The 23424-nt window shown below is 42.1% G+C and overlaps 2 protein-coding genes across 2 annotated transcripts in view; both read right to left on the reverse strand.

Annotated features, from left to right (window-relative positions):
- COMMD1 (copper metabolism domain containing 1) overlaps nt 1-16302 on the reverse strand; it is a gene marked incomplete at its 5' end in the record, with an annotated part of 58136 nt that extends 41834 nt beyond the window's left edge. The window contains one exon of the mRNA XM_083858560.1: nt 16111-16302. Coding sequence (XP_083714686.1) covers nt 16111-16302 — 192 coding nt within the window. The remainder of the gene's footprint in view (nt 1-16110) is intronic.
- A 2296-nt stretch (nt 16303-18598) lies between these two features.
- CRLS1 (cardiolipin synthase 1) lies at nt 18599-23238 on the reverse strand (the record flags this gene model as incomplete). Its single annotated transcript, XM_083857813.1, has 7 exons — nt 18599-18945; nt 20411-20502; nt 20866-20934; nt 21290-21375; nt 22011-22140; nt 22579-22716; nt 22993-23238. 7 exons carry the CDS (start codon nt 23236-23238, stop codon nt 18858-18860), a joined length of 849 nt encoding a protein of 282 aa, XP_083713939.1. The 3' UTR covers nt 18599-18857.
- Nucleotides 23239-23424: the final 186 nt, after the last annotated feature.

Raw genomic sequence — 23424 nt, forward strand, 5'->3', positions numbered from 1 at the left:
AAGTAAACCCTCAGCTGTATTAAGGCTCCAGCTTAATAGGAGCATCTGTGATTTTATTCTAAAATCTGAGCTGCCTAGTGCACCATTCTGGCTTTTCTACAGGGCATTTGACATATTGGTACACACTGCTTGCTTTATATCAGAAATATTTAACTTAAGAGGTAATTATCCTGTACTAACTCATTATGCTGGAAGTGAAAACAGCACTTCTTTTCATTTCCAGAAGAAAAGCTATTCAGACTTCCAGTCCTTTCCTACACTGTCTACTAACAGCAGTGGGGAGTATTTTCTGCTTTAATGTTTTCCACAGCAGCTACTGCTCCTGTACTCCTCCTGTGCTGGCCTATGTGACTGTGGGGAGGAGTGCAGGTGAATGAACAAGCACAGACTCCAGCACCTTATGCAAGCCCTGTCAGGATCAAGTTCAGATGCAGACTTTCTCCTCAGTTCAGCTGTGCAGAAAATTGCCTTCTGTTTTATCCCTGTGCAGAAACCAAGAGCACAAACTGTGTCCTCTTGCACTGACTGAAGCAAAGGTGTCATGGCAAAACAGCTCATCTGTGTTAAATGTGAACCTAATGCAGGTTCATGGTGATACCAGGTACCCCTTTTCTAGGCTTCATTTCATACCCTTTCCAACACTTCACATTTTTAATCCCCTGGATTTTTTTTTTTAACCTCACTCTCTTCACAACAAGCCTTTTTGCAAGATGCAGCGAGATTTCTGGCAGTGCCCTTCTAAGCTGATCAAAAATTGCAAACACAAAGTTCCTTACTGTGCTTGACACGTGATACAAATCTGACTTTGAAGTGTAACCAGATGAGGAAGCTTATGACCAAACTTGAAATTTTAAGCACAAGGAACACAAACCAGTATCACTAGAGCATATACAGGACAGGTCAAGCTGGCTATCTGGTAAAGATCATCAAGAGACTGACAATTAATTAAGGTCTGGTGTGAGCTACATTTAAAAACTCCACACCTTTATGTATTATAAGCATCCTGATCTAGTTTGCTACCAAAATAGTGCCACATAAAACCAGAGGAAGGAAACCACGTATGATGATTAGCCATCATTTATACCTCCCTCACACATACATGTGCACACAGTATGGATGGTTTTCTACTTTACACATAAAAGAAACTTATTGCACACAGCCAAGAACCCAAAAGATAACAATTATACTGTATTTTGGAGGAGCATTTATCAGATAACATATACCTTAAATAATACAGCCTTGTAATCCATCATTCAGACTAGAAAATCTCTCTTCTTGGAAATATGACTACTACTTAAAAATTCCTTAAAAAATTTAACTGGAAGTGGGTACAAACAATCAATATTCTATATTTTGGTACAGCTCCATGAAGATATTAATTAATTTTATTAACTATTAATTAAAGACATATTTTCTTTGAAATTCCTCAACAAATCCCTCCAGCTATAATGGTTTTCAAGTCACATAAGAAGACTAACTCATTTTAGTATTCCTTTTCATCTTAACTTGGAAACATTTCACTGTGGACCAAAAAAGAAAGAATATTTAAAGTGTTTGCTGATCTTCTCAGTCAGTCTCTTGTTGCATGAACATTTACACAATTCATTTTTTAAACAAATGTAGTTCTACTCCATTGCTTATACGGAGGGCCTCAGTTCAGAATTTTCTTCAGCTTGGGGAAATGTTTTAATTTAACTTGGCAAAAAATTCTATTTCCAGTCATATTCTGCACAGCACTGCAAACAGTTCTTTCTATTACTTTTAACAATGCTCATTTATTACACAGAATATCAAATTATAGTGAATACATCTGACTGATATTTCTAAGGATTGATTTAAGTTAGAACACAAGCAGTTCTTCTGTGCTTATAACTAGAGACGGATAAAATATATCTGATTATGAGTCTCCTTCTCATGCTATTAAACCATTGGTTCTAGAGTGATACATCTTATTAATGCCAATTACTTAGTCCAGACAGACCTTAGAGTGCAGAATAACTCCCATACCTCCAGTCACCGTACTGTTGGAACACATCATTATGTTATAGAGACTTTATACTCTCAACTAATTTCAGTTTTTGTTGGTAATCACAAGTCATTTACCGTTTCAACATAAACATCTTTAACTAACAAAAAGCAGAAAAGTTCTCTTAAGGATGTATAGAATCACAGCTGTTCCATGCCAGTGCAAAATGTAAATTAACTTTACTATGACTATTCACTTAAATGTCTAAGTAAAAAGAAGCTTATTTCAAAACTAGTGTCTGTAAGACAACACCATTAAATATTAAAAATTTCCACATATTACGTATTTTGTGATTTGATAAAACATACTTTTTCTTTCTCCTCCTAGAAAGCACAGCTTATGGACAGTATGTCATATTACAGCACACAAATCCTGCCCACAGCAACTGGCAATACTTTCATCTCCAGAGGCTGGGCAGGTGCTTTTGAACAGCAAGAAACAGTTTTGGTTGTACTGAATTCCCCTTGTGTTCTCCTTCAACACGTACCCACTATGCCTTCAAACACAATTCAGCCAATAAAAATAGGACTTCAAATACCATTTCCTTAATGAAACAATATTTGATAATCTGGAGAGTTTTGTATTAGCCTAATTAGATCCATCAGACATGTGCCCTGGTACACAGAACAGGAAAACAGACTTCATTATCTCTTCTGAGAAATAAAGCCTGACAAGCACGCAATACTAGTGAGAAACAGCAATTGGTAAAACCCACTGGAAGAAAAAAGAACACGTTTCACTCTCAGAAATAAAACATTACTTGTCAACCCTCACAGAGGAGCTCTAAGAGCTGGACATTTCCTCCAGCTGCCCCTCACAACTGCAGCCTGCAGCACAAAGAAATCCCAAGCTCAAGGAAACAAACAAACAATCAACAAACTCTCCTCCTCATCTTGTGGGAGGTGGGGTAAAAGGCTGTTCCTGCATCACAGCCCTTCTCATCCATGTGCTTTTACAAACAGAACCTGACAGCCATTTCTCAGACCCCAGGAATGCATGCAGGGAGATGTGGAAGCAGCTGCAGACAGGAGGAACCTGTGGAAGCAGCTGCAGACAGGAGGAACATGCCAAGAAACCTCGCTCAGCCCAACGTCTTAACCACACAAAGATCATTCTGGGTAACACCAGTGTGGATGGAGCTCTTTCATTTATCAGCTTCAGAAGAAAACATTGACTGGATCTGGGGGCAAACAGCAGCTCAGAACAGCACACCAGTGCTGTTCATATTTGTCAGAGCCAGCTCAGCGCGCTCCTCTGCAAAGAGCAGCTCCTGACAGGAGGAATCCAACATCTTCCCAACCCTGTGGTTTCTGGGTCTTCCTTTCTATGTAGGAGCCTGACTCTCCCAAGGGCTACTGAGATATCCAGCCCTGGAATAAATGAGCTGTTCCCACAGATGTTCCCTGGATAGAAGGCCAGAAGACTTTCCCACGTTTCTGGAGACACTGGAGGTTTTCATCTAGTCGGTGCCTCACAAACACTGTTTATTACAGCCCAAGAGCTCTCCTGAGAATCACAATTAAGATAAAATTAGATACAACAGCCTGCAGATACAACTGTCTGCACTTGGAAATGGGGATTCATCTTTTGGGGGAAAAAAAAAACCAGAACTAAAGGCCTCTACATCTCCCACAAAATTCTAGGTGAGAAATCACAAGTGATCTTAGTACATGTAGTATTTTTACCACAAAGTAGGAAGATTTTAACTCATCTTTAAGTCTTCATTGAATCCATGGGAGATCACATGAATTCTTTTATTCACATCCCATACCATGTCCCAATATTACTTTCATTTGCCTCTTAGGGAGCTGTAGTGAAAGCTGAAAGTGAAATAAAACAGTTTGCTAAGAGAAAAACCCTGTTGTTGTTTAAACCCTGTAGCTTACTTTTCTCCTAGTATGTATCAGGTCTTCTGCAACAAAGATTTTTTTTTTTATTCCAACCTTTTGATTCCTTGCCAAGGAGGCACTCAGCAGGTCAACAGAGGCTGGTAAATATTTTTGAATTTGACTTCTGATTTTTATCAAGCTTTCTTTTTGGATGGGAAGACTCCCAACACACAACAACACAAAAATTACAGAACTGCTACTGCAGATGGGAAAAATGTGTTTGTGGATGATGAAGCTTCAGGCAAAATTACATCCTTCCTGTGTTCCTGATTTTATTAAGTTTGATTCCACATGGACTTGTCAATTGGGCACACGGAAGGGAAAAAACTCTTCTCAATGGGTCATTTCTATACTTCTTCACTGACTCCTCCAGCTTCACCCCCACAATTCCCAGGCTGCCACCAAGCAAAAATTCCCTAAACACCAACTTTGTTGTTGTTGTTGCTGCATACAAGCTCACCAAACTATGCTCTCTGTTAAAATTACTTTTTTTTGCTTGAAAGTTCAATCACAGGAGAGTGAATACTCGAGTGTTTTTCACCTAGCTTGCAACTGAACACAAAAGAGATCTCAGCATTAGTTTTTAAAAGCATTTTTTTTTCTCCAGCCTGCCCCTGCCAGGAGTCTGTGCAGCTGCTAGAAATGACCTGTTTGAACTCACCAACACCACAAAACACCACTTCCTCAATTGATTTGCAGAAGGTGTCATTTTCCTGCGGCGTGAAGACGCAGCTGATGACAAAGGAGGATGAAAGGCTGATGAAAGCAGGCAGCCACCAGAGGAGCTGCAACCCGAGCCGTGTTCACGTCCTGGAAACCTGCTGGGCTCAGCTCCAACAAGTGGCTCCCCCACCCCAGAAAACATCTTTAGCTGAAGGAAAACTGAGAATCATCGGGATTACTCAGTCTGGACCTAGGCTTTACAGCACTTACAAAACAAAAATAAACAATAATAACAAACCCAGAACAAGCCCACCCATGGATAACATCAGTCATAGGTAGATATCCAAACGATGACTGCAGACTCAGATTATGAGTAGATACTAAAAGCTTGGATTTTAAGAAATAAACATTAAAAAAAGCACCAGCCCTTCCTTCCTATGTCTTCAAACCACTTGTATTATTTAAAATAGAAAGAGGAAGAGTTATACAAGAAAAAAAAAAGGCAATGGAAAGTGCTTCTCAGCCAGCACAGATAGGTTGGACAGGCTGGAGGGAGATAAAACATGGAACAAAACAAAAGTTCTATTAATAGCAGATATACTTGCAACAACAAGGGTGAAACAGGAGAATTAAAAATATAAACATACTGAAATTAAAAATACAAACATAAACTGTCCAAGCTGACCTGTACTCTACTGAATTGCAGCAAAGAAAAAAACATCCCCAGACTCTGCCATCAGTTTTCTCCCCACTCACATCCAGTTCTTTGCTGTGGTTTAGAAAGCATTTTGCCACTTGGGGTGGAGGAAAAAAATGTCACATTTCCAGTAGTCCTTAAACATGTACTACAGACAAGTTGGAGAGGTTCAACCTCTTTCAAAATGAACGTGCACACACATGTGCTCTCTGAACTCTGCTTCAGCAGAAGGGAGCTGTTGGCTTGGAGAACATACAGATCTTTACATTATTCAGTCTAAAATGCTTTCCTCTTCAGTCCTGAAGGAGCTGGATTCAGAAGCAAGAACGCTCAAGAGACTAAAGCCATTTAATGAACTGTTGCTAAAGACAGAGAGGTAAATAAAAGGCAGAAAGAAATCCAGGTAGGACAGAAAATACCACATGGTAAATTAAAAAATACAAAAATTCAAGGGAGGGAGTAAAAGCAGGAAAAGAGAGACAGATACAGTGACACAGTCCTGGAACTGGTGACATGACCTGTCGTTCCCTTAGGAGACCACATGCTCAGCCTTTTCTTCTCCCCCTCTGTTCTCTTACAATAAAAGAGATCTGTGTTTATCAGGTTTCTATAATCATTCTGGGAAAATTACTTGCTGCTGTGGACTACTGCTTCACATTTAATCTCATTTCACTTAGGAGAGTTAAAAATAGAAGCTGGAGCACTTCACATTTTGAAGAAACAGAAAAGAAAAAAAAAAGAGTTGTAGCCCTACCCTGAGTGCAGTAATGGTGCAGACATTAGCAGGGTTTATTGGAGCTTTGCAAGCAGTGATCCTGACAGGGAAATCAGCACAAACTTGCTTTATTATCAGCCAAACACAGAAACAGAGTTAGTATCATTAATTAAATTCCTGCTTTTACTCCGAGTACCTTGATTGTCTCCATCTTAAAAGTTAATGGTAAACTCAGCTAATCTGTCCCTTGGCTGGCATTTGGACACAAAGCAGAGATGCTCCAGCAGTGAAAAACATCAACTCTATGGGTCTCATCCCTTCACAGTTGCCATCTACTCCCTTTTAGTGCCAAATTCTGACTCCAAGCTCTGCTTTCCCTCTTTCCCAGCACTATTGTGCATTACCTGTTATGGCCACTCTGAGCAGCAGTGGAGTTCCGTTCTTTTGATTTTTTTCAGCCTTCTGATGTTTGTATTTTTGTACTGAAGTTTTTTACAGACTTTTAAGTGATGTTATGGCAACTGTCTTTTTTGTTTTAGAAACTCTTCTTGATGTTTACATACCTCTTTAGAGGAAAAACAATTGATAGACTTTTAGTTTGACCAATGGGGTCAGAAAGGTGCCAACTTCATTATGCAATTCCTAATCAAACTCCAAAAACTACATAAATCGAAATCCTAAAACAAACGTCCTTCTTTTTTGCTCTGACACTGACTGTGTGAGTGTCCTTGTCTAGCGACAGAGTTCCATTCCCTACCTGGAAGGAGAAGGATTTCTGCACTCCCAGGCCAGGCTGGGAACACATCCCTGCCTCAGCCAGACCCCTGCAGACGTGTTTCAGAGCAGGGAATGGATCAGCCAGGAAAGGAGACAAGCTCACAGACCACACTGCTCCACAAGCAACAGTGCTCTGCCATCTGCTCCTTCACCACCTATTTTGACAACTCACGTTACACGCTGACAGAGCTGACAGGTGAGAGGGAAGCTCCCATTCTTAGGATCTCAGCCACCAGGGCTTCCTTTCAGCACAGGGAAAATGGTTTTCCCTCCTGTCAGCTCAGTGAAACTTGAAACATGTTCTCCAAACCAGCAGCAGCCATGGTGGCTATGAACAGCCATCAAGCAAAGTACTCTGCAATAGAATCCCCTTAAAGATTAATGACTGCTTTGATTAACCCAGTGATGCCTTGGGAAGGCTGACCTGGAACAGAGACTGGACAGAGCCAGAGAATAAAGTAGGGATTTATTGAAAGGCCTCCAGGATCCACCTTGGGCAGGACAGGACCTGACCAGGGCTACACCCAGGGTGGATCCAAAATGGTCACAAAATGGCTGAATGGTCACAAGGTCTCCTATTCTTATAAGTTTTGGTCCATTTGCATCTTGGTGTTTAACTCCAATTCCAGCTTCAGGTTGTGAGGTCCCATCCTTCTTGTTCCTCCCTTCAGCCACCCTTGTTTGTGCTTTTGGAGCTGAAAGTTGTTCTTGGTGGAAAAGGATTTGTTTTGTGTCCCTGCTCTGTGCAGAGCTGAGTGACACTGAGTGTGAGCTCAGAACTGCACCCCTGGGCAGCACAGAATCTGAAAATATGAAAACTCAAACTCAAGGCATCACCAGAGAGGGTGGTTCTCTATCACCAGAGCTGGCCAAGCCATCAGGTTTTCCCAGGCTTGTAGGATCCCCTTCTCACTGCCAGTGAGACCTGCTTGGTGCTGAAAAGCTCCTTTGAGATTTCACATTTTTAGGCCTCTATTGCTCCGGCAATCAATTGCTCCAAGACAGTGCCAAGCTGTGGCATCAAAAAGAATTCCATCAATTTTTCCCATGGCTTTTGTCTTTTAGTCAAATTGGGGGCTACTCGTGTTGAATAAACTCCCTGCCATTTGTCCACAATTTCATTAGAGCTTTCTATTCATTATGAGAGTTTTTATAGATTTCTTAACATGTCATAAAAAGAAAAAACCCACTCTCCTTGCCAAGCAAATGTAAATCGTAAGTGTACCATTTTTTCTTTGACAGAAAAAAGAGAGCTACATTTTTCTCACTTCAAAAATGTTAAAAAGTTGAGCTAAATGAAAAAAATAAAAAAGGAATCACAACTAATCCAAGTCCATAAAATATTTCTGCCATGTGTGACTGTGTAAAACTAAAAGGTACTTTTACAAACAGCTTGTCAGAAGAGAATAAAAACTACTCTTGAACCAGAAATGGCAAAAAGAGTCTGACAGAACAGCACATCTGATGTGACAGTCTGAGGAGAGACAACAAAGCCGTGTGTAAATGTCAGACAAGGAGTAAAAATGTCTGCTGATTACTTGCCTTTCACACAGATACTACTTCAGTGTATCTTCAAAACATATTTCATAATCCTGGCATCACAGCTCAGAGAGACTGCAAAGAAAGGAAAGGAAAAACTACCCACCAAGCTGAGGTAGAAATCTTTTGGCAGAGATCCCAAAACATCTCAACCAGAAAAAAAAATAATCTAACCTTATTTGGAAAAAAAACCCCACAGAATTCACTCGAACTATATTTGTATTGCCACTTTTTATTGTTAGGGAAGAGTGAGAGATGTGCAAAAACATGCTTTTGGAAATGTATTAACATATGCACAGTGACATGATTACAAAAATATTTCTAAAATAGTTAGAAAAACACTTAAGGCTAAAAACTGTTTGGACAAGTTGGCTATTATTTCACATTTTCTCTGAATAGTGTATTTTATGTCTTGTTTTCATGAGATTGTTGCAGTCTATTTTTACTTACATGAAATCACATATAAACCAGCATGGTAAAGAGGTAAATACAGAATATGTCAAAGAATTAGAGGGATAAAAGAAATGCATTCCAAGATCACTATCACCCTTAAAAATTATTCTTGTAGTCCTCAAGCACAGCAGATAAAGAGGTACTGAACTCCACTGGAAACTGAGAATGAGGAGGGAGTCCCAGGCTTGCTATACAGTTCTAAACCTACCAACTTTATAACAGATAGAATACTCTGAATTAGATCTTGGGCTATCAACCAGAACCAGGTGCTTGTGCACTGTAAATAAAGCAAAAGGCAAGTCCCACTCACCTAGTTCAAACACTCCTATTTTTAAGTCATTGGGTGGCTAAAATAAGTAAAGGAAGATTTGGTTTCCTGGTTTATGACTGGTAAATACAATGGTACAAAATGATGGAAAACTACTGTGCTTAAAGCTTCGGGTATTGAGAATACAAAACAAAAATGCCTTCCCCTCAAAACAAACAAACAAAACTAACAAAAACAACCACACAAAACAAACCAACCAACCAAAGGCCACAAACCAACCAAGCCAGTTTGGTTTTCCCAATCATAAACCCTTAATCCTTCACAATGGAGGCCATCAACGTTCCATTCATTCTTACTTATTCTAGAAATCTTTTCTTAAAATTTATAGTGTAAAAGCAGACATTTATAATGATAATTATAGAATTAAAACACAGCTATTTTAGACCCTGCTTTTAAATAAAGGCACTCAATTCACCTTGTTAGAAAATAAATCATCCCCCAGGGGTGACCTTGGAGCCCTCCCAGGCAGCTCCAGCTAATCCTAAACTATTGAAAAACAAAGGTCATCCAAACGAAGAAGCCTTGAAGAAGTCAGGCTCCATCATATTTGGTCACCAGACTGGAAGAAATCCAGAGCACAAGCTTCAAAACTGCAATAATTCCAGCCAGACAAGTAGATTTCAGCCATACCATACAAAATTTTTGGTCTTGTCTGCATGTTTCTCTTTTTAATAAGTTGCTGGATATACTGTAGCCAGATGCTACACACTAACATAGTCAAAAATCTAAATTACATCACACCAAGATTGTAGCTAACTGTTACAAGGAATGAAAAATTCCAGATGCTCAGCTTGTAGAAAGGTTGAGTTTTAAGTGTCATCCAAATTTCCTTTTCAAACGCTAGCTGTGAACTTCACTGGCTCAAATACACACCACAGCTCCAGCATCTTTGACAGAGTGTTATTCAATGTGTTAACCACTCTCTCTGAAGAAAGGAAGCAAGAAAGAAAGCAAGAAAAAAAGAAAGAAAGAAAGGTCTATTCTCTGCTCAGCTGTGTGGCAACCTCACATGATTCCAGTAAGGTTGAAATCAATATTTTTACTTCCTTGACACCATCAGTTGGATCCTGGGGCAAGCAAGAACTGATCCTTCCTTTTAGAGTACCATATAATAAAAATGAACAAAATTTCAGCATTGAGCCTTTCCTTTTAGTCTTTCTTTATGCATCAAATTAAAAAATGAGACAGCTCAAGTTCTCCCCTTTTCAGAGTCCCACATTTAAAAGAGGAAAGACAACTCAAAGTAGCCCAGAAAATCAGAAGTGCTGTGAGATGATGGCACTGAGCTTCATCACCCTCTTCAGCATTTCCCAGACACTTTGGAGAATAGGGAGTACTGAAATAAAGGCATGAAACTACACGTGAAGCCTATGGGAGCCCTTCTCCCTTTTCAAATATATTCCATACAGCATGTGTTTGATGGATATTAATTAACCAGAGTGGAAGCAGTTAATTTGGACTAATGATCTTCAAAGGCAAGATCTGAGTCCCTGCTCTTCAATCAGAGTAGACTCTTGTTAAGGTCAAGAGGAGCACTGTGGGGATCAGGTTGGAATAATGAATTTCATTATTATTATATTAAATATCTACACAGAATCTGCTGATCACAGACACACACACGTGTGTGTAACTTAGATCATCACACCTGCAGAGTTTGGGGGTTTTTTAGGGTTTTTTTTGAGAAATGGTGTCATTAATGATGAAAATGCTAAATACTTGCACAAGTCCTACAAATGCAACAAACTAAACCACACATTTGGGTGGGAAGGTGGCAATGAGAAGGACATGGAGCACTGCCACCACCAGGGAATCCAACTTTCTCAGCAGCACGCTGCTCTGGAAGTCCATTAAGTGGCAATTAGCAGATTTAAATGCAGTGGGGCATTCTAAAACTAGGAGGCATTAGCCAGTACTGACCTGCCTGCTCTAGAAACACATAGGGAGCATCAACCTCCACAGCTGGGGCAAAGCAACCAGATCTCTGCTTGCAGAGATATAATCTACATTTTAATTAGGAGAGAGAGAGAGAGATTTGCTTCTTGTTTGGGCAATACAGAGTCCACCACACCTATTTTAGATCAGTGACTCAGATCTGATGACGTTTCTTTAATTTACCATTTTTCTGTAGCTAATTTAAAAAAAAAAAAAAAAAGAAAAGCACTGCAAAAGGTCAGGTAAACCATTAAACTTCAGGCGAGCCATTTTCACTGAGGTAGCACAGAATATCAGCACTTCACGATCCCAAATAAAACAAGCCTTTCTATCTCACACGTGGTTTACAGAAATCATTAAACCACTCATGAAGTGAACGATGTCACAATGGTGGGAGCCCCTCTGTCTCTGTCTGCCCCGAGGATTTGCAGTTGTAGTGGAGGTTTGGAATGTCCCGGCTCCTTGTTCACACCCCGCTGTTTGAAACAATGCTGGTGGTGCAGGACACCATCACCCCCAAACCCCACAGCCAGCAGCGACACCACCACCTCCCACACATCTCCTCAGGGAGCACAGCACCAGTGAAAACAACACTGTGAATGTGACAGGCTTTAACAACACCAATCCCGACTTCTGCGACTTGAGAAATCAGGAAAAAAGTCGTTAACAAAAAAGCCAACCCTGTAACGATGCAGGCACATTGTTTTTTCTAGCTGACATACCTAAGCAACAAATTGCTGCTCCAGGCAGTGGAGCACTGATCTTATCACTCCTGGCAATGTTCTCCAACTCACCCAACCTTCCTCTCCACTTCATTGTTTTCAGGTATTTCCCCCCTCCACTTTATGTGACCAGCCAGCTGTGCTAGTCCCCTGTGCAGTGACAGCACGTACACCAACCTAAAAGCTAAAATAATTCACATTAAAAGCAGTGAAAATGCTTTGGGATAGTGCCCATGCACTTTTTCATCGCTGCAATACAGTTCCAGGAAACTTACATTTTCTACCCTCCTAAGGCAATGCTGAAAATGAGGGGAAAAAAGGAAGAGAAAAAAAAAAAAAAATAAAGCAACAACTGTGGGATTAGAGAAAATGAGAAAATTTTCTCATTTTATATGAGAAAATGCATGCTGCAACACCAGACACAGGTGAGCTGTGTTCACATTAGTGAGCTACATAATAGTGGTGTTTTGCTAAATTAAAAAAAACCCAACAAAACAGCTAGGATTTTTATTTAGTTGTTCCAGGCAAACATAAATTCAGATAATAATAATAATTTTCTCATCTATGTCCTATTATAACACTGTAAACACTCCCTCCCTCACAAAATTCTGTGCCATGTTATTAACGGATTTTCACCTAGCCCAATAACAAATAGAATTATCCATTAGAAGCCCAGTCATTCACTGGAGTGAAAAGTATAACACTACAAAGGACACATTTTTGGGTAGAAAATAGGGACACAGATCTATTTTTCTTTTTCCAGTACTATGTTTCCTTTTCCCTAAATGAAGAAGAATGAGCTTGCTTAAAAGATTTTTTTTTTTTTTAGTTAGTAGATGCAGGCAACAATTGCAAATCTCAGTGGCAGAAAGCAAGCAGTCTCTCCTGTTATCTCTTCCAAAATGATTTTATCTCAGTCTTCAGGCTGAAGCTGCTCTCCCTCTCAGCCTTCCAGAAGCTTGGACACAAGTGCAAAGTGCTCCTGAGTTTGTGACCCAGCCCCTACATTTCAGGGATCACAAGGGATCTGAGGAGAAAAGGAAGAATGGCAACTCTTTTCCCTTATTAGAAAATGCAAGAAGTGATTTATTTTCCACCAGATAGCAGGAACTGTGAGCAGAAATGTTTCTGTTAGCAGAAATCCTGCTGAAGGAGAAAGGCCTTTATCCTGCACAGCTGAGGGAACCTTACAACTGTTTTTCTGCTCTGAAAACAGAAAAACATAAGGGCAGGTCCCTGTTATGAAGATCGAGATGCCTCTTCTTTATCAAAGAGGGGTAAAAATGATTTGGAAACTCCTCTTGAGGTCACAACAGCAGCTTCACAGGGAAAGGCCTGCAGTCCCTAGCAGGAGGGTGACAATCTTTAGGGACAGCACATTTTATATGCTGGATATCAAGCCCTTATTATTGTTTATATAGTCTGATCAATACTTTACCTTTCAAACACCAGGGTACTTATTACAGATGGTAACCGCCTCAGTATTTGTGAAAAACAAAACAACCCACAAACCAGAACAAAACAACTCGTAAATAAAATATAATAAAATATTTCTACTCCTCATGCTGAAATGTTTATTATTATTTAGCCTACATAAAGTTTGTAACAAAGCAGAAGAGTGAAGGAGGACACCTCAAACCCAGCAGCAAAGGATCCCGTTCAATAAATGCAAGAGGTTGCTGCCACCAAAAGGAAAACAGTGGGATTACTCCACATGGAAAGGAACTAATACAGTAAATTAAACTTATGTAAGCAGCAGACACATGCAGTGTTTTAATCAGGACGAAATAACCTTTGAATACCCAAAAAAGCTGGGGGTGAGAATTCTCAAAAGCTGATTTCCCCCAGTTTCTCGATGTTTTGCAGCCTTAAGGGACAGGAGGCTGAGCAGGATGAAGGCACAGGACAAAAAACAATTAACAGAACAACACTGAAATCATATGGTTCTCCAGGGCCAGCCTTCCCAGGGCTTTGTTCTGCCTTACAGGATATTCCACACAAGAAATCAGATTTTTTTAAAAGTAAATTTAATAAAAAACCAAGATTTTGCTATAAAATAAAATTGGCATTTTAGAAAGTGGTCAGTTGATTCATGCATACTCAGTAGCTCAATGGGCAGCAAAGGAAATAGGTGGAAGAAGCAGATCATAACATCTTTTATAAATATGTCTTATAAACATAAACCCAGCACTACTCTCTATATAATCAGAAGATTATATAGAGAAATAAGTTTTCTTCCAGGGGAAGAAAAATTTAAATGTTTTATTGCTACAGTAAATATTATAGCCTTCTGTCTGGCATTTATTCACCTCCATGCTTTGCACAGGTGGAATGCAGAAAGGCACTGAGAAGTCCTTCACTTTATTTAAGCTCAGTGAAACCAAGATTTATGGCTGATTTATGGTCCAGATCCATGTTTACTGTTTAGAAGACATGAACTACCACAGCAGTGAAGTCACAGGGGCAATGAATCTCTCTGCTTCTGGGCTTTCTGTTGTCATCCTGCTGATTGCTCCCCTTCCTCCACCACCCAGAGGAGGAAGGAAAAAATAAAACCACAAAAAAGGTAACCAAGACATTTTTTCCACAGCTTTGGTAACTTTAATCACACAGATTTTTCAAAATAAATTAAGCATCAATAAAATATGGAATAAATATGCTCAAAAATCCACAAGGAAGGGAAAAAAGCAGGTCTTGCAGTAAGTTTCGCTGCTTCTTCAGGCGCTGAGGTGTGTCCAAAGACCAAGATGTTGTAAGCACAAAGGATCAGCAAACACAGTGTGACACAAAATCCCTCCACGTTTCAAGTCAGGGAAGTACTAAAAGAGGAAGGGAAGTTTAAACCTCCCAAAGCACAGTCCTAATATCAATCTTCCCCCCCAAAACTGGCAGGTGTGAAGGAAAGAGGGCCCTCAGAGCAACCAGAGGGCCAAGGGGTTCTTTTAGGATACTCCAGAGCAGAGATCCTATAAGGATTCACAGAACTGAGGTGTCGCTTCTTTAAGTTACCCAAGCCCACAGACAAAACCAGAGAGCCCTAAAGGAATCAGTCCTTAGGACTCAGCTTCCACTGTAGGCTTTTCAGGGCACCACATGGATCTGATCATTAAATAAACAATCAATCTTCATAAAGGCAGAAAGAGAGAGCCATCATCCTCATCGAATTCCAAATCTCTCAATTATATTTAAAACTACCGACCAGGTTTATAAATGTGGCCAAAGTCGCCGTGCATTTACCCACAAGGTGGCAGTGGCCATCCAGGGATTTAGCACCTGGAGGATCTCTGAGCCACAGGCAGCTGTCAGGAACTACTCTACGCTGTCCACTTTGATAGAAACAAAAAAAGCTCCATTATGGGAAAAAATATCTTCTCTCTTGCACAAAAAGAAAAAGGAAGTCAACTAGCTGGCGTCATAATTGGGGATGCTTTCCCCAAAACGCGGGTTTCTTACAAGAAAACCGCAGCTCTCCTCAGAAATAAGAGGTTGGTATTCCCAAGAGCAAAGATCCCAAATGTGCCGCCTTTCCCTGCACAGCCTGAGGGGAGCCCGAGGCACAGAACCACAGAACACGGCTCATGGTGATGCCTTCATTTTAACTTTCCTATGTTTCAGATTCTGTGCTGCCCAGGGTGCAGTTCTGAGCTCACAGTCAGTGTCACTCAGCTCTGCACAGAGCAGGGACACAAAACAATTCCTTTTCTTGCTGCACACCAAGGACAACTTTCAGCCCCAAAAGCACAAACAAGGGTGGCTGAAGGGAGGAACAAGAAGGATGGGACCTCACAACCTGGAGCTGGAATTGGACAATTCAACCCCAAGATGCAAATGGACCAAAACTTATAAGAATAGGAGACCTTGTGACCTGTTGGGCATTTTGTGACCATTTTGGGTCCACCCTGGGTGTAGCCCTGGTCAGGCCCTGTCCTGCCCAAGGTGGATCCTGGAGGCCTTTCAATAAATCCCTACTTTATTCTCTGGCTCTGTCCAGTCTCTGTTCCAGGTCAGCCTTCCCAAGGCATCAATCGAGTCCAACCCTCGCCCTGCCCAGAGCACCCCAGGAGTTACACCACAAAAAACACCCCTGGAGCTCTGTCAGGTTCAGTGACCACTGCCCTGGGGACCCTGCTCAGTGCCCAGCAACCCCTCTGCGTGAAGAACTTTATCCTAATATCCAACCTAAACCTCCCGAAACAGCTCCAGGCCATTCCCTGGGCTCCTGGGCTGTGCCCGCTCGGGGCTGGAGGTGTCGGACACTCGGTGTCCCCGCGGGCAGGGCAGGGCTGGGCAGGGCACCGCGGGCACCCGGCGGTGAGAGGCCGATAGAGCGGCTTCCCTCAGTCCGCGGCCCCTTCCCCTCCGCCGGTACCTGCAGGAGGCCGCCCATCTTGGCCCGCAGAGCGCGGAACTCCTCCGGCGGCGCCTCGGGGTAGAGCTGTGCGCGCAGCAGCTCCTCGGTGATGCCGGCGTTGCCGTGGAAGGCGGCCTGGGCGATGCCGCTCAGCAGCGCGCTCAGGGACCGGCTGCCCTCCGGCTGCGGCGGCGGATCGGGCGCCGCCATCGCGGGCAGGGCGCGCCCGGGGTACGGCGGCCGCGCGGGGCCACAAACGCTCCCCAAGCGAGCGCCAAATGCAGGAACCAGAACCAACCACCTGAGTGGGTACAATAAATGTCCCCTTTCTGAACTGGGTTTTCACGGAAAATACTCCACTACCCGTGTATTTTAAGGAATGATTTAAATACATGAGTATTTAATGCCCTCTACCCTTGGCTGAGAGATGCAGGGTTGAGGACAAAACGTGGGGCCAGATGAAATGTTTTCTCTGTGTAGCATTTTATACAGGTTTCAGTATTAAAAAAACATCAAAATGCTTTATATACATTAACCAGAACCAGACAGCAACCACTTTATTGAGTACAATAAATGTCCACTTTCTGAACTAGTTTTTCACGGAAAATACTCCACTACTCAGGTATTTTAAGGGATGATTTAAATACACAATTATTTAATCACAGGCTATGCACTCTAGCCTTTGCTGAGAGATGCAGGGTTGAGGACAAAACACGGGGCCAGATCGAGTGTTTTCTCTGTGCACTATTTTATACAGGCTTCAGTATTAAAAAAGCATTAAAAAGCTTTGTATAAATTAAGCAGAACTTGACAGCAACCACCTGAGTGGGTACAATAAATGTCTGCTCTCTGAATTGTGTTTTCATGGAAAATACTCCACTACTTATGTATTTTAAGGAAACTTCCATGGGATTTTCCCTCCATCCTTTGCTGAGAGATGCAGGGTTGAGGACAAAATATGGGCCAGATCAAGAGTTTTGTCTGTGCACTATTTTATACAGGTTTCAATATAAAAAAAAAAACATTAAAATGCTCTGTATACATTAACCAGAACCTGAGTGGGTGAAAGAAATATCTGCTTTCTGAATTATTTTTTCACGGAAAATACTCCACTACTCAGGTATTTTAAGGAATTATTTAAATACATGAGTATTTAATCACAAGCTATGCACTCCATCCTTTGCTGAGAGATGGAGGGTTGAGGACAAAACGTGGGGCCAGATAAAACAAAGATCAAGTGTTTTCTCTGTGCACCATTTTATACAGGTTTCAGTACTAAAAAAGCATCAAAATGCTTTGTCTAAATTAAGCAGAACCTGACAGCAACCACCTGACTGGGTACGTTAAATGTCTGCTCTCTGAACTGTTTTTCGTGGAAAATATTCCACCACTCATGTATTTTAAGGAAACTTTCACAGGCTTTGCCCTTTATCCTTTGCAGGGCTCAGGAGAAAACATAGAGCCAGTTAAAACAAGAATCAAGTGTTTTCTCTGTGCACCATTTTATACAGGTTTCAATATTAAAAAAAAAAAGCATTAAAATGCTTTGAATATACAAATACATTATCACAAAAGAAGACTGTGTGCTCTCCAAAGAGTTGCCTACAGGAAGTTTTGTTTGCACATAATACAATATTAACACAACAATTATTAATACAATTAATACAACGGTGGCATGATTTATCTCCTGATTTCAGTCATTGAAACCCCTCAAGAATTGCACTCTTATTTATAAAAAGAAAAGGAATGTTGCTCACAACAAAAAAAAAATGAATTTATAATCAACTTAACCTGTTCTGCCTTCTTTCTTTGGTTTTGTAGGTAGAGAACAGGCAAAGAATAAATTCCTTGCTTGGAGGGGGGAGCACAGACTAAATCTTGAAGCTAAAAGAATTAACAGCAAACACATCTAAAAGTTTCTTCCACTGTCTCTATTCATTTGGGCAGTATTTAAACATCCTCTTTAGCAAGTATTATTGGGATTAAACATATTTAAAAGCTTTAGAGCATCTGGAGACACAGGGATTTCTTTAAATCACTAGAAATGAATATATAGGATGAGGAACTTAAATCTGTTTGGGTGCAGGCTCCTCACAGCACCAGTGACCCTGCTCAAAAACTCTGAGTACAGTTCACCATTGCTCATCTTTAACAAGAAAAGGGAGCAGAGAGGGAACTCTTCATGGCTGATCTGTATCACTCATGGAAAATAAAGCAAAATTTCTTTCTGCTTGGAATTTCTGAAGATGCTGTCCCTTGAAGAAATGCTTTCCTGTGCTGCAACCTGAGGCGTGTCATTAAGTCCTAACGAGCAGTGCTGGTTTATTAACTTAGGCTGAGGCACAAAGACAAATTTGTTCTTGTAATTGCTTTTTTCTTCTCAGATCTCAGAGTACTCAGTGCCTTGCACAAATATGGCAAAACACATCTGGTGCCAAGTGTGTGTCCTGACTTCAAAAACAGCATAAAACTACTTAGGATGCACACAGCAGCAACAAGTAACCAGTCTTTTTAAGAATGTCATTTATTTGGTTTTGTAAACAACCTCATTTTTTTTAAAGAAATTAAAAATACATTGAAAAGTCTCTCTCTACATATATACACAGTACATGTTCAAATTTCACCTTCATTGTGATACCATGGTTTAAGCAGAGAAACAAAGAGTGCTTTGATCCAAAACTCAGCTGCAATACCACCACCTCTAGGGGGCACAGCACCTTTCTGCCCTTCCAGGAACACTTCACCTTTTTATCACAGGCAGAACTTCACTTGTTCTTGATCACCTGGACAGTTTTTCTGCCATAGTGGTAATAGCTGTAGGCAGATGTCACCGTTGTGAAAGCTGTGATGCACCTGTGGGGAGGAAGAGAGTTCCTGTAAGTTCTAGGGACAATATAAAAAGTGCTTTTTTTTTTTGCTTGTTTTATTTCTTAGCATCTGTTTTTAGCTACACAGTCAGGGACTACACTCCACAAAGTGCAGCTTACAGTTTCTAAGCTGAAATTCAGTGCCATGGGGAGGATTAGACAAACAAAGGGTCTGCCACCAGTGGTAAGCTGCATGTTTCAATGTAACTGCATACTGCATACTAGGAGCAATTTTCACCACACTAGCACTTGTTTAGAGAAGGGAAAACAAAAGTTTCAGCATTTGCAGCCTATATAACTTTTACCAGCTTGAGAACTAACAGATGTGAGAAACTATTCCTTGGCAGTATGGACAGGGAGCATTCAAACCACTCAGGACTTGAACTTTTCACAAAGCTCCAAACCTAAAGAACAAGCTCCAGCTTCAGCCTCTTGTTTCCTTCCCAGACCACAGATATCCCTAAATGAGCTCTGTGTGAAAGGCTGGCACTGGCCCTGAGGTGGGAGTCACTGCTACAGCCCTGCCTGCCGCTCTGCCTTCCCTGAGCACCCTGACAGGGAGTTTCACAGAGTAATCATAGTACAAATTACACCCAGAGGCAACTCTAGAATTTGTTTTACCATCAGGATAAAAAACCACAGACTGTTAAGATCAAGGTTCATTCATAGCACCTTAAACACTTCTTGGTTTGGGGTTGGTGGTTTTGGTTTCTTTGGTTTGGTTGGGTTTATTTCCTTGGAAGAAAAGCAACATTAGATTTTGCACAACTTTAAACTAAGTTACTAAGTAATTCTGAGATCTGCTGTTTAGAACTCTTAGCTAACAGCTCGGGAAAAACAACTCTATTTGTAACAGCTGCAGTTCAGATCTCTAAGGACAGTGGCAGGAACAGCATGACTCAAGGAGGGGAGCTCCTTTATGCCTGTTCTCATCCCATCCCTCCCCTTCCTCCCTAAAGCCTAGCAGGAATCATCATTTCTACATCTGCTTTTCAAAGAGGCTGCAGAAACCTGGATTTTGGGACAGCAGACACAGTACAAACCAAAAATAGGAATGGCTATTTTTACTGATCCCAAGGTTTCTTTTTCAAGGACACTTATGGCTTGAATAAATGAGGACTCCATACAGCCTTTCTTCCTGTTCCTTTCTTCTCCACTGACCTGAATTTATGTCTTGCCTGTGTACACTATGCCCACCCCAAAGACTTGTTCCTAAGTTATTATTCCTGGATCTTTAATAGTTTCATGTGACCACCTTTTGCTTGTATAGTGAATTAAGTACCAATAAATATCTAGTTCTGGTGTCATTCAAGACTAAAGGTGTAAAAATTCAGGTTTATTACATCCTCTGGGCACAGCTTTTTTGTTCCACACAAACTGATCTCAATTACCAGTTTCTTTAGAAGCACATTAAATTATCTGGGGAAAAAACAAATTAAGGTATTAATTACCATAATGTTTGCAGATATATGCTGTCCACATAATTGAAAACAGGAGCTGCTAAAGAAGCCGCCACCAAAATCAGCTGAACTGCTGTGTTCAACTGAGAAAAGAAACAAAAACAGGAACTGTGAGCAACAGCAAGAAGTACACTGCAAGGAATACCAACATACACTTTTATTACTGCTTTAAGAATTAGTCTACATGAGGAAAATTTATTTAGAAACCTTCTTAAAGTGAAGCATCTTACTCTCTCAAAATCAGCATGTGGTCTGTCTGACAGAGTATAGCTGAAAACCTTTCAGGGTCTGTGCATAGTTGGCACTATTTCAAAATAGTAATAATTTACCTGTATGATAATAATTTACCTGTACTCAGCAGTAGAGGTAAATTACCCCCACCCTCCAAACCACACAAAGCCCCAAGTACCAAGGAGTTGCCTTTTGTAATGACTGACTGCTCTTACCTTGCTAATGAACGTTGGTTTTAATTGTGCAGTAGCGTAACAGGGATTAAAATACCTACTCAGTGTTCTCTGTTGGGGGAGAGAAAAAGGAAAAAATAAATGCAACCCTTGTACATTCAGTCTGATATACCTGTTCACATGATAAAGAAAAGGCAACTGTAGCACTCAAGAATTACACTGCTCTTTCCTAAGATTTATTACTTATTACACATCACACACAGGAAAAAGGTTATCAGTAGTTCTGATGTATTTGTACAAACCATATTTTATTACACTGCTCTGCTCAGGAATCTATCTGGCCAAAAAAACCTGATGATTGAATCTCAAGGTGGCAAATCTCTGGGTCACAACTTTGCTAGGAGTTTGTCAGTCTATTTTTTTTTTTTTTTGTTATGATTCCATGATCTAAATGCTGTGCACTCACCGGTGGGGAGAGAGTTTTGTACCGCACGTAAAAAACCGCGGCGATGAGCGCCGCGTCCCGCAGGATGATCATGGAAGTCAGAGGAACTGCAAGACCAAAACAACAGCAGCCAGTGAAAACCTGTGCCCACGACTGAAGGCAAAACACACCCAAAAGAGCAGAAAAATTGGAAGCAAGACAAAATAATTCTCCTGAGTTCTCCTGAATGAGTTCTATGCATTACTGAGGATGTTTAACGCCAGCTCCCGAAAGGGTTTAAGCTGAAGTCTTAAAATTTCATGCATTTATTTAAAAAACTCTTTGAATCTTAAAAAGCTTTTACTCATTTATTTAAAAAACTCATTTACTCATAAAAAACTCTTTAATTACTCTTAAAACTTCATGTTCTATGCATTACTGAGGATGTTTAACACGACTCCTGAAAGGGTTTAAGGCAAAGTCTTAAAACAATCCGGTCCATTAGGAAAAACAACTTTATGGAGCTACTATAACTGCTTTAAAGAACGAGCACTTAAAAATGGCACCACATGCCAGTTGTTTTTGTATGTGGCAGCACTTCATTTCTGTGGGATTCCTTTGGACACGTTTATTGGGAGCAAAGAGCAACTGGGAAAGAGTTCCAAGAGTTGCACAGTTTTCCTTCTAGGAACACAAGGAATGTTGCTACACATAAACTGACCTCCTCTCCCTTATCTAGAACACACAACTGACATTTCCTCACCTGGGATAAGATTTGCACAGGTTAGGCTCACGTAGAGCACACTGATGAGGATTTTATCTGCCAGGGGATCGAGAGCACTTCCCAGCGCTGATTTCTGATTAGCCCAGTTCCGTGCAATAAATCCATCCAGCTGGCAAAACCAAAATTCAACAGCTCTCTGTTAGAAGAGTATGAACCAAAATAGCTCATGTATGCTGCTTTAGGGAGATATCTAGTGGATAACATCAGGAAAAACAGCGAGTTTAACTCTGATAAAAGGTGATACCTCTTAGCTGATACTTGTATCATTTATCAGACCACCAGATGCAGAGGCACTGAGGGGTCAAAGCCCACCTGGGGCTGCTCAGGGAGCCCTGACATTCCCCTTTCCTCCATCAGCATTAAGCCCCCTTCAGGCACCTGCAAACTCCCTTTGCAGCACCACAAAGGACAGATACAGCGTTCCTAGAAACCAACAGATCCAAAACCAAATCTGTTTCATCCATTTCCGTTCTGCACTGGAGTCTGTTCCAATGCATGCCCCCGGGATCACGGTGACCCCGGTGTCCCCAAAGTGATGCAGACCTACCAGGTCTGTCACTCCAGCCAGGACAAAGACACCCAGGGCGACGTTGAAATTCTCTTCAACAATCAAATAGCCCAAAACCGGCGCCAGACCCATTCTCGCCATGGACAGGATATTCGGGATGGTCCAGGGGTTTTCATACTGTAAACAAGAAATGACAAAACCACTTCAGGGCAGGAATGCAGACCCCACCTTGGCACGCAGCAGAGTTTCAATCGCGACAGACTCTTTTCCCAGCTGCACCAAAGCCTGGAAAGTTCCTGGGAACAGTTTGCGCAAGGTACACGGCCTCGACCTGCTAAACATTAACCTCAGCAGGAGAACACCCAGGAAAGGAGCCCGACCCGGGGCTCGGGGCTGTGCCACCTGTTCGCCCCCTCCCCTCCCGTCCCGGTGTCCCCGCTGTCCCTCACGTACCAGCTCGGCGTAGGGCCCCGCCGCCCCGCGCTCTCGGGGGGGCTCCGGCGGGGCGGCCCCGCCGCTGAGGAGGCGCCAGGCGGCGGCGGGAGCGCGCAGGAGCCGCGGGGGCCGCGCGCAGACGGGCACGCACCAGACGCCCCCGCCCGCCGCCGCCGAACCGGGCCGGCCGCCCAGAGGCCTCCGCGCCGCCCTGCGGAGGAGCCCCCCCCAGGAGCCCCTGGCCAGCCAGGCGGCGGCCAGCATGGCGCGGAGGGGCGGCGGGAGGAGCGCTGCGGGAGGAGCGGAGCGGAGCGGAGCGGGACGGGACGGGCGCTGCTGCCCGCGGCCCTACGCGCGCGGCCGCGCTGCCCGCGGGAGCGCGCCCGCCATCCGCCCCGCGGGACTGGGCACGGCGCGCCCGCCCCGCGCGCGCCGCCACTGCCGCCAGCC

Source organism: Zosterops lateralis (assembly GCF_965231275.1).
Source record: "Zosterops lateralis genome assembly, chromosome: 3".
NCBI lineage: Eukaryota > Metazoa > Chordata > Aves > Passeriformes > Zosteropidae > Zosterops > Zosterops lateralis.